Source organism: Vollenhovia emeryi, unplaced genomic scaffold, assembly GCF_000949405.1.
Source record: "Vollenhovia emeryi isolate VEMERY1.0 unplaced genomic scaffold, V.emery_V1.0 DF939374.1, whole genome shotgun sequence".
Lineage (NCBI taxonomy): Eukaryota > Metazoa > Arthropoda > Insecta > Hymenoptera > Formicidae > Vollenhovia > Vollenhovia emeryi.
The window spans coordinates 55399-67181 of record NW_011966992.1 but is presented as its reverse complement, the minus strand read 5'-3'; the positions used below and the strand labels follow the sequence as shown (position 1 = coordinate 67181).

General features: G+C 41.8%; 2 protein-coding genes across 3 annotated transcripts in view; both read right to left on the bottom strand.

The window, feature by feature from the left end:
* The window catches only part of LOC105558154 (chloride channel protein 2), a 45646-nt gene that overhangs the window by 17311 nt on the left and 16552 nt on the right, over positions 1–11783 (bottom strand). Inside the window, exon 1 of one of the 2 annotated variants that reach the window (XM_012005702.1) lies at positions 925–973. The exons of the other annotated variant lie outside the window; for it this stretch is intronic. The gene's annotated coding sequence lies outside the window, so the exon portion shown is untranslated. Of the gene's footprint in view, positions 1–924; positions 974–11783 lie in introns of those variants that run through there. 2 annotated transcript variants of the gene reach the window in all.
* Positions 7127–11783, bottom strand: part of LOC105558155 — an 8708-nt gene continuing 4051 nt past the window's right edge. Inside the window, exon 2 of the mRNA XM_012005705.1 lies at positions 7127–8166. Coding sequence (XP_011861095.1) covers positions 7318–8166 — 849 coding nt within the window. The 3' untranslated portion in view covers positions 7127–7317. The remainder of the gene's footprint in view (positions 8167–11783) is intronic.

Sequence of the window (11783 nt, the reverse complement as noted above, 5' to 3'; positions counted from 1 at the left end):
GCCCATTGTCAACGGACACCTCGCGTACGTCGCAGTGCTGGAAGAAACCGCCACCCCTTTCCCCCCCCCCCCATCCCGTGTCAGACTCGACATTTTAATTCAATTCGAGTGCATTAATTCAATTGGGGGAGCGCGGCAGCGCGGGATTTTGCCGGGTGAAAAGGAAAACGCGCTCGCATTCGCTCCACGCTTGTTTTCCGCGTTAATCGAGGCGGCCACTTTAAAAGTTATTATTTAAGAGGACGCCACGCCGAGGACGATCGCTAATCAATTCCAGCGATTTATCGATTCACAATTGCGGAGAGGAAAGGGAGGGTTCGAAGATTAATACGCGCGCGCGCTATTACGCGCGCGTGAAAGTGCGAAAATATTTTTGCCCGGTTTTTCTTTTTTTTTCACGCCGACGGAGACGTAGAAAAATTATGCACGTCGCTGCGCGCGCGCGGGCGATCCTATATATCAAAGTGTTATCACGAGAGGAATCTTATTGGCGGCATTTCTAGTAGCGACTGTACGAAAGCCGTACACGGCAATTGGCTACTTCCCTCGACGAGGGCTCGTAGGAAGCTGCCTTCAAAGTCATGAGTTATCATTGACCAAAATTACCACGTAATTTGATGGATGGTCGTCTTAACCAGCGCCGGCTTGGTTCAGCCCCGATCGATGACATCTCCGATATATCACCGGCATTATTTTCAAATAATGCTTTTCCAATTCCCGGGCACGTTAAACGTTACGTATATTTGGTTTCGCCAATGTCCATTCGCAACCTCAACCGGTGTAACGAAGAGATAATTGGAAATAAACGCAGCTCGCGGCCGATCGCATGAGGGACGAGTGTAAAACTTATCGTTTTGCCGCCGGTATTAAGTTGATCCGGTATCGAAAGTCGCACGATATTAAAGACGAGATATCGTTACGTACCTCCTCGCACGGTGGCCGAATGTCGAGTGACTTCCGAGGGCAAGCTACAGATAATTAAACAAGAGCGGTAATCCGGCCGCTTGCGCGCAAAGCAGGGTCTTTAATTGTTGACCGATCGGGCCGTAAAAGCCGTTTGTTTGATTCGTCGCCTTATTTCTACATCGGTCACCGCGATGCAAAGAGATAACGCGGTGCGCGCGTGGTGCGCTCAAAAGCCCCGCCGGGCGCGCAAATTTGCGCCAGCAAATTAACGCCGCGCGATAATGTAACTTCCGATACGCCTCCTCCGTCGCGCCGCGCGCAAGACTCGCAAAATGTTTTACCGCGTTTACGCACGAGCATGAACGAGAGATTTAAAAAATTGCCGTGCGACACCTTGGGACAATAAACCTTAGAAAATCTTAAAATTTTACTTTAGCAAAATATGAAGTATGAAAAGTAAACTTGGACACTTTGAACTTTTATGTGAAATAAAATTAGAACTTACTTTAAGAAATTAATAAAATTCGTATGGCTCAAATGTAATAAACACAAGTTTCAAGGAATAAATGACTAAGAGCCGTGACATTAGTGTCTAAATTCGCGCACATCTTACTTTTAAAAATTTTAAAGAAAACTTTAAGGATTGTGAAAAGTATGTGACATAATTTATAATACCGCGTGCGGTTTTATAAATTTTCTTCTCACGAGAAAGTGCTATGCCACGCGACCCTCTAGCGGGAACTTGGACAGGCTTGGCTACCTAAAAGTTATAATACTTCAAGTGTCCAAAATTACTCTGACATTTCTTAAGTAAACTTTTAACTTCTTTAAGTAAACTCTCAGATTTGAAAGATTACTTTTAAAAACTTTAATTTCATTTAAAGTAAATTTTCCCAAGGGGAGATCGTGAGAGAAACAGAAGAAGCGGCGATTGATTGATATTAAACATTACCTGCGTTTGAAAGAAATAATCCACTGAAATAAATCTGGTCGGACGGCGAGTATCGTTTGTGTATCCTGCATATCCGAAAGCAAGGAAGAACAAAGACTAGACTCGTAAAAGTACCAAACGAACTCATATATACATGACTTTCGGCGACACATGAAAGTCGATCCAGCAATTAAGTACTTTTGTACGTCGTTGAGTCGAAAGACGTCAGACACTGTCGGTTCAACCTTCTCCGATTACGCGAAAATTCTGTTTCGCAGAGTTTTGCATATCCGTGATGATATCAATGAATTTATTCGTGCACAGCGCGCGAGAGACTCGCGTATATCAATCACGTCTACACGGAGAGAATTTTCTCTCAAAATTTATCCTGAAAATTATACAATCGTGGAACAACATGGCATTGTGAAGAATTTTATGAGTTTTATGAAATTTTACTATACTTTTTACTAGTAAAATATACAGTATATACTATTTTACTAATTTTACTATATACTATTTTACTAATAAAATATACACTAAGTACGTCAAAATTTTAAGAAACTCTCATAAAATTCTTTGAAATGCCATGTTGTCCCACAATTTTCTCTCAAAAGAAAATTTTCTTTTAAAATTCACCCTGAACATTATAAAATCGTAAGATATAACATTTTGAAGAACTTTATAAGAGGTTTTTGAAATTTTACCATACTTTTTACTAGTAAAATGTATATTAAGTATAGTAAAATTTCAAACAACTCTCATGAAATTCTTCAAAATGCCATGTTGTCCCACGATTTTCTTTCAAAAGAGAATTTTCTCTTAAAGTTTACCCTGAATATTATGAAATCGTAAGAGATTAGCATTTTGAAGAGGTTTTTGAAGTTTTACCATACTTTTTACTAGTAATTATACCTATAGTATACATTTTACTAGTAAAATTAAAAAAAACTCTCATAAAGTTCTTCAAAATGTCACGTGGCCTCACGATCACACGATTTTCAGAGTAAATCTTCAAAGAAAATTCTTTCCGTGTGGTCGTAAGCAGAGTGCATCATCGTGCGAAGAAATCGTCGAGATCAAGCCTGCAAGCTGCATTTTCGCTCGCGATCGCTGATAACGAAAATCGAGCAACGACGCCCGGCAATCGCGCACGGAAAGAACAATGTAGCTGCTGTAGCTAAAACTTAGCAAAATAGGGACAGCTAATATTTTTAGTTGTGATAGCTCAATATTTTGCTACGACAGCAAACCGTTTGCTGTCGCACCTAATACAATAGGCACAGTAGCAAAATATTGAGCTATCACAACTAAAATATTAGCTGTCCCTATTTTGCTAAGTTTTAGCTACAGCAGCTACATTGTTTTTTCCGTGCGGTAATTAATCGCGATGGCGATCTCTGAAAAGAGAGTTGACTCAATGCAAACCCGAGATAAATTCCTTCCAAGAACGAGCTGACCTCTCAATAATCTCCGAATGATCAACGCGCGGTTTGCATCCGCGCGCAGAAACGTATCGCGAGCGTCGTTGCGTGACAGGCGATACGTTTCCTTCGCAGCATCCTTGTACTTGTCGCGGTCGCGTATCCCCAGACGTATTTTATTTCTCGTGTACTCTCACGACGGGCTCGTTTTCGCGCGTGGCGGTGGTTCATCGATCATCGCCGTATTGCGCATTGTAATTGAATACCTTTGATTTATTACACTTGCTGCATTATACTTGCGGTTGCAGTTGCAAAAGACGCGGATCCGAATACGAATCGAACATTATTAAACCGCAACGTATTCTGGCGAGCAATTTTCTCACTGCGTAATAAAATCTTTATCTTCAGATTAAAAGGCACATTTCCGATCGCGAGAGAACAAATAGAAGATATAGAGTATTTATAATGTACACCGAAGAGATACGTCAGCGTGCGCTTTATTCGGCAAACATTAAAGGTGGCCGTGCGGGCTGGTATCGCACGTTGAAACCGTCATGGGAATGCAGGTCCCAGAACGCCACGGATGTCCCATGGGTTCCATGACCCCCTGGCAGTGTGTTAGATCGCAGTGAATTAGTTAATGCGAGTCACATGGAGCGGCGATGAATTATCGTGCCCGCGATGCGTCAACACTGCAGACGACTGCATTTTGGACAGGATCGTTTGTCCAATTATTGAACCTTCCTTCCTGTTTAGCCGCGACGGGGAGATGAATCACACCGTACGTGGGCTCCGCAATCCCTTTTTCCTCCTGCAACGGGTCGCAAGCGCATGTGACTTGCAAATCACGTGCTACGTGAAGATTTTCTCGCCGGAACTAATATCAAGATAATTACTACACGCGATAATCAATTGGAATTCAGCAATGACGTGAATGCAGATTATTTGCACGCTAGACATTTGCACGGGGGGAAAGAAATTTAGCCGCCGTAGCTAAAAACTGTATGTGGCAACTAAATTTCAGTTGTAAAATATGGACAGCTAATATTTGGTTAGCTAATATTTTGCTACTGTGCCTATTGTTTCAGGCGCGACGGCAAACCGTTTGCTGTGCTTTAGAAACTTACAGTTAACGCGGCAAAAGATTTTTAGCGAATCATGATTGGCTACGGTAGCGAACTGTTTTTTTTCAGTGCGAACAATTTAATGTTACGTTACATATAAATCGTAAAAAAAGTCTTGATTCTTGCAAAGTGTCTTTACATAATGTTCGCCGATTTAGTCCTTCAAAGAATTAGATCTAAGATCAGTACCGGCCTTAGGGCGGGGCGCGGTTGGGCGGTCGCCCAGGGCGCCAAATCTGTAGGGGCGCCGCTGTCTGGTTTCACCTAGTTTGAGAGAAATTCCCTAAAATATAAAAACAAAATGGGGTTCGTCGTTCGATATTATTACCCTGTCTTTTCTTTCGCAAGAATTTCGAGCCCCTGAATTTGAATGGGCGCCACGATAATCTTGCTCAGGGCGCCAATGTTGTTAAAACCGGCACTGTCTAAGATATATCGACGAGGAAACATGTACTGCGATTATCGATTCTGACGGAGATTCGACTAGAGAGATAAGTCTAATTAATGTCGACTGCGATGCCACTAGCCGACGGCGTTTTAATGAGTCATATGAGTTCTCTCTCTTGGCAAATCGTACTTTACCAATCCGTCGATCGTCTGTCTGAGTCAGAGGATGAATTATGCAAATTTTTTTAGAAACAAGTTTGAGCTCTATCTTCGACTTTATCGTTAACAGCGATACCGCACGACGATTTCGCGCAACAACATATTTTTCATTTAGAAACATTTAATTGCCCCCACCCCTCGGGTCCTGTGAAGAGCCGCGTTATCGGCGCGAAAGAGTAAGATGGGAACAGCGCGTGTCGTTCCTGTCTGCCCGATAATACGGCGACAAACAAAGCATGTCGATAACTTCTGGACCTCCTGTACATTCACTGATTCCGCCAGGCTGAAAAATATGCGGAGTCGAGTCGGTCGTTTATCTCGTAGAAGCAGTGCAAGGCAGAATAAGCGCGTTCATTTTGAAAATTAACATTTCTTCACGAAGAAAAACACCCCGTCGTGTAATGCGACAATAGGTTTTTTTTAAATTAAAACGAGTATAAGTAACGACAGATTTTAAGAGTCACTTGTCGCAATCGATTATAGCGCATGCGATACTTTTAAGACGGGTCTTCCATAAAATCGCCTTTCTCGCCGATTCTTTTCTTCGTACACGCTTACGTAGATTCCCTTTTCGGAATGAAGTCAATAGTGATAATTGCGACCGACCTTCGCCGCAAGAAGCTCTAATTGCATCGCACGCGGACACACGGACAGTGTAGCTTCCCATACAGCACGCATGTCTAAGAGTCATCTTTAAGACATCTTTAAGTCATCTTTTAGACATACATATCTGTTATCGAAGTATTCGCAATTATTAAAATACTAATTGAAATATTATGTAACCGCAAAAGATTCTGTGAACAAGTAAATACAGCGAAAATATGACAAAGATAGCGTATTAAATTTTATGATAAATTTAGAAACGACCACACGAGATAATTATACCTCGATTCATGTAACGGCTGTGAAGAGTCACATAGACTTCTAAATTTATCGACACGTTGATCGAGAGAATGCAACGTTACGATTTTAATTCACGTCTCTAACACGAGGCTATACATTCGCGCGAAGGTGATATCTTCGATCGTTCGACGGGATAGAATACCAATTAAGAGAAATCTGTATTTGCAACGTTACGAGGAAGCCCGCGGGTGCTTCATCGCTACCTGGAAGGCACCTGTAACGAAAGTCTTTCTGACGAAAAATAATTGTACAACGGACTGTTCTTAAAAACTGGACTTCGCGGAACAAATTAATTTCTCGCTCTGTTTGCTTCATTAACCAGCTTTCGGTTCTGAGAAATTAACAGCGAACATTAGCACTTATAATCTTGTCCTCTTTCGACGGAGGCTGATAACGTGAGTCGAGTCAGACGCCGCGTCTACGCGACACACGTCGTTTGATAACCCTGTTTACCGTTTTCGAGCGAAAAAGCGAGCAAAATACGAAGAGTTTCTTCAAATGAATCTTTTAAGCTCTAAAACTGACTGAATTGTATGCAACGATTTCACACAAATAACAGCACAGAAAATATATATATTTATTTTTGTATACAATATTATCAAAAAACATATATTTGCGTATACATGTGCATATTAAATATAAGATTAATATGCATATTAAGAATATATATATATATATAAATTTATAAACGTAAAATGCAATCGAGAATTTTTATTAAAAAATTGTACGTTCGTTTATCACTTTATGCGTGCACGAAATCTCTTTAGAAATAGCCAGTGTCCAGGTGACAAAAAAGTGCGTAATTAATATGCAACGCTTGTAAGACAATGAGCCTGTCGCGTGTTTTGCGACGTATTTATTTCCGATAATCCGCCGAGTTCCACATTATCGGTGACACCCACTTGCAAAGACGTAACAACCGTAATCGAGAACGAGCGGGCAAGTCCAAGGCCGTCGTCATCATCGACCGGCGATCAAACCGCAGCGGCTGGTTATGTCATCGTAGCGAACATCGTGTCCGCTCAAATCATCGAATTGCACACGTGAACCGATTTGCCTCGGCATAAACATTATCCGTCCAACTCGGAGATTGATATAATCAGCTCAACGACTTTTATAAATCTTACGTTAACCTTCCAGATGTTTGCAAAAGCGATCGTTCTATAAAGCACTTATGTGATCACGTTTAATTGTATGCAACTCGGGTCAACAATAAATTGCATAATGTTCGTTAATCGGTGTGAAAATTAATGTATTTGTTCGCTATAAGGAGCACCTGGCCCACAAATATATAGGCAAATCAGTGTTGAATTAATGTTCGATTACCCTTCGCACTCTACTGAGATTTACAAAAGTCGGCCAAGGATAAAGTATAAAAAAATCGAGTAGATTAGTGCGTTGATCTTTTCGTTGGTAAGTAAAAAAATCAAACGGATTTAGAGACAAGTGTCATCGGTCGCACACCCATGTGTTTAGCGAACTCTTCCGAGGCCTCTAGCTGGTTCGGGTGATACGCGATTCCGCCCTCCGTGTCGACCTTTTTCATGTGCTGCCTTTCGGGATCGCCGGCAACGAGGACCGGCTTCTCGCCGAAGGCGGGCAGACTTCGCAGCTGTTTGAGCAAGGTCGTCAGTCTGTCCTTCGAACCGCACGCGAAGGCCTCCGGGTTAATGGCCATGAAACACTGCCCGAGGTCGGCTTCCCGGTCGCCGGTCTTCCAGGCGCGTATGTTCGGCCCGAAATGACTTCCGCTCAGGACACCGCAGAGCATCTCGACCATCAGAGCTAAACCGTAGCCCTTGTACCCGGAATTGTGCTCCGCGCCACCGAGAGGCATCAACAACGAAGCTTTGTAAGCCTCCTCGGCATCGCGAGTCACTTTGCCGTCAGACCCGAGTGCCCAGCCCTCGGGGATGTTCTCGTCCTTCCGAATGGCCAGCTCGATCTTGCCCAGGGCGACGGCGGTGGTTGCCATGTCGAGAACGAACTCGTCGCCATCGCGGGCGGCCATTCCCACGGATAAGGGATTCGTCCCTAAGCAGGCCTTCGTGCTGCGCGTCGGCGCCATCAGCGGGCTCGTGTTGGTGCAGGTGAAACCGATCAGCTCTTGCTCCATCGCCATCATTGTGTAGTAGCCGCAGATGCCGTAGTGATTGGAACCGCGCGCCGCCACCATGCCGATGCCGAATTTCTTGGCCTTCTCTATGGCGAGCTCCATACAATACTTGCCGACCACTTGACCTAACGCGTTCTTCCCGTCTACGAGGGCTACCGCCTGAAAGTAGTGACGTAAAAGATTTCCTAGATGTAACTGCAAAGTCTACAGTCCGTAAAGTCCGGCGAGTCTGGTGGAACTTGGGATCGTAATCTGACTCTGTTTTTGTGTAATCTTTCTGAAATTCCTTTGCTCGCCGAAAATAGAATCTTTATACAATATGTGAACCCCCTAGCGAGACTGCGTTCGTTGTGTTTGATTCGCTAAACATGCGGCACGTATCACGTGCCTGCTGACGCACTCGTGTAAAATGGTTATTTATCATACACGCGAGCGCACGTGTTCCCGACGACACCTGCAATTTTCGCGAGTAAAAGATACCGCTTCGAAAAGTAATCAAAGCCGCGCTAATTAGCGTTCGCGCTTATTACCGATCGCCAAATTACCGGCGCGTCTACCCGAGAAATTACCCGCACACGTGCTTCCGACTATGCCGGCAATTTTCGCGACGCTATTCTAAAAAATAATTACGACGGCGGTAATTAGCGGCCGCGTTTTATTGTCGAGCGTCAAATTGTCAACTACATTCGAAAAGGTTGCACTTCAACGAGGGCAACGCGAGTGATTCCGCTTCTAGCGATTCAGTCCCGAGTCGAGCATGTACTGTCTTATTCATTAATACCTGGACCGTTAATTATTACCATTAATACCGTGACTGCAGTTTTACTGGGATTCCCATTTTCATAATCTTTATTCCCATCAATGTAGCAATGAGTTTCAGGTTGTAGTTCACACAGCTTCTACAGTACATACTACGGTCTTACATGCAGGTCTGGAAACAACGACGGTAGTGGTAGACTCCCTCAGGTCCGGTTTCTCTAACGTTGTTTAACTTGAATCTTAGCTTAATTCGTTCTTTGTCTCTTTCCAGCTGTTACTTTAGAAAGAGACGAACGTGAATTAAACTAACAAAGTTAAGCGACGTTTGGTGAAACCGGGCCTTAATATCCACGTTTTTGCTTCCATTTTCAGCGGTAAGGTGCCGCGTATGATCCAGCTCTAATGAAAATAAAAATTGGAGCGTAAATCGAACGTAAGGGGAGAGTGTCATGTGCGACATGATGATACAAAACAGTGGCCCGTACAGCACAGAAAGTTAAAATAATGTTGCTGAAACGTTGCAAAGTTGAATGTTGAAGTATAAATCTCTTTTGTACGTTGAATCTAGGTTAATCTTTGTACATTAATTTTATATTCTTTTTCAATTGTTAAGACCCACTAAGACAAACAGTTTACCAAAAATGTCCATCTGCATACTGAAGTAATTAAAATACATACAGCGATGGGTCTATTGGTCTTAACATTGTAACTAAATTGTTACTGTCTTCTTGAAGAAGCCGTTGTTCTATGGTGTAAATTGATCTAATTCATACACTTCTTTGAACTTTTTCCTCGACATTGTTTCATGCCATCTAAGTTTTGTTTTCTGTTCCTGTACTGGTAAACTATAAGTGCAGTAAGGTAAAATAAAAAAATATATACTTGTCTTACTCTAATTTATTGCACTAGTTCATCAGCGCAGGGACAGAAAACAAACTTCTAAATAGTTAGGCTAGGTTAACGTTGATCTCACTTTCTCCTTTCGATAAGGTAACATCGGAGATTTTAACATAAAATTTAATTAAAATTTTAATAGCTTCTTGTAACATCAATTTATTGTCCATTTTTAATCTTTGCCCCAAAATTCTCAGACACTTCAAAGACACAGATCAATAATTACGCATACGCATGATTTTAGCATGCTCTGTGTACATATAATACGGTAAAATGACCAAAATTGCGTCTTAGGATTCAAAACTAATTTTTGTAGTAATATAATTTCAAATAAAATTTGTTCAATACTGTCGCAGTGATGTTTATTTCAACATTTTAAGTAGTATACTTGAATAAAATTAACAAATATTAATGTTTTAGTGAAATAATTTTTTCAAATTGTGTTTTTTACAAAGAAATGTTAAAAAATATTAGGAAATATTGTTTTTTTTACAAGAAAATATTATGAAATATTCCTGGAACGCGTTATTTTCGAGCCTTTCACGCACTGTGTGCATAGGGCACGAAGATATGCGGGATAGAAAAATGCGGAAGAACGCCGATTGCCTGTATGAATGACGCAGCGTCCTGTGTCCCGCTGATACCCGTATTGTATGATTTCACCCTTAGTTCGTTCTGTTACTGAACGAACTCATAGACATAGTATATGTATATGTATAGACTGCGTGTTCTCTACCTGACTCGCGTGTTGGCTCGTAACTTCATCTTTGTCTAGTGAAGTAATAGGGGTAACAGAAGAATAGGAAAACCCTCTGTGTCAAGCACAGTAGCCATATTGAATTTTTGCCATATTGCAGTAGCCATATTGAGAGAGTACCACGAGGGAAAGTATATTGGCCGGTATTCATAGTCCGTTCTTATATTTAAGATTATCTTAAGTACACTCTTAATGTGCTTTCAACCAATCACAGAGCCGTATTAGTAAGCTTATTTCAAAATCATCTTAAGACAACACTTAAGATGATTTTGAAATAAGAATTGACTATGAATACCGGCCATTGGCTCTTTCTAGATTGTGTACACTTCTGCAGCCACAATGCGCGGTCTAATATACTATGTCTATGAACAAACTGAATAAAAGAGTCTTTAAGCCTAATACACGATAAGAAGTTAAAAGTTTAGTGATGAAATATGTGAAACTATATCTTCGTTAAATATTTACGGAGTTATGGGGCTTGAAATTTACGATATCACCAGTATTACCATTACGCGTGGCGTGCCACGTAGCGGTTGCAACGGTTGGCTTTACCACTTCAAAGTGGTACACCTCATGTAATTGCAATACTGATAATACTGTAACTTTCGAACTTCACGATTAATTGAAACCAATTATTATTATTATTATTATTACTACTGGATAAACTTTTTCACACAACCCCAAAATACATTGCGACTCATGACGAACTGTTGTACGGCATCTGAATGGTAACATTCAGTGTACAAATTCAATATATGACGCTTTATGGTGGTATTTAACTAAGAAATAAATATTTACCTTGCTTTAATAATTATTTTTACATACAACTCACCTCGGTTATATAGTAAAGTTCTTGTCGAAGAGCACAGTGTTATACTCCACGCAGCTCCACTCCTAGCATACTAATGGTACATGGTACAAGAGCACGTGGAAAGATTAGGGTGCTTTTGTACATACAGGGTGTCGGATTCAATTTGGACGACTCCAAAGATTATAGTAGATTGGGTCAAGCTGAGAAGAAAAATTATATACCATTTTACAAAATCCGTAATTATTATCGCGTAATTAAGAAAAACGTCTGAGCCAATAAGTGCACGGAGGAGCTGAAGGCCGGACTCGGCAGACATGCAAAATGGTGTATTATTTTCCTACCACCAGAAAAATTTTTTCGGCGCGGTGTCATATGTTGCGCGTTCGCTTGCTGCGCGCCGTTCGCCCGCTCACCGCTCCCCGCTCGCCCCCGTCTCTCATCGATCGATGCGTAACTCCACCTCTCGCTATCGGATCTTGAGAGATGTCAACAAATACACCATTTTGCATGTCTGCCGAGTCCGGCCTTCCGCTCCTCCGTGCACTTATTGGCTCA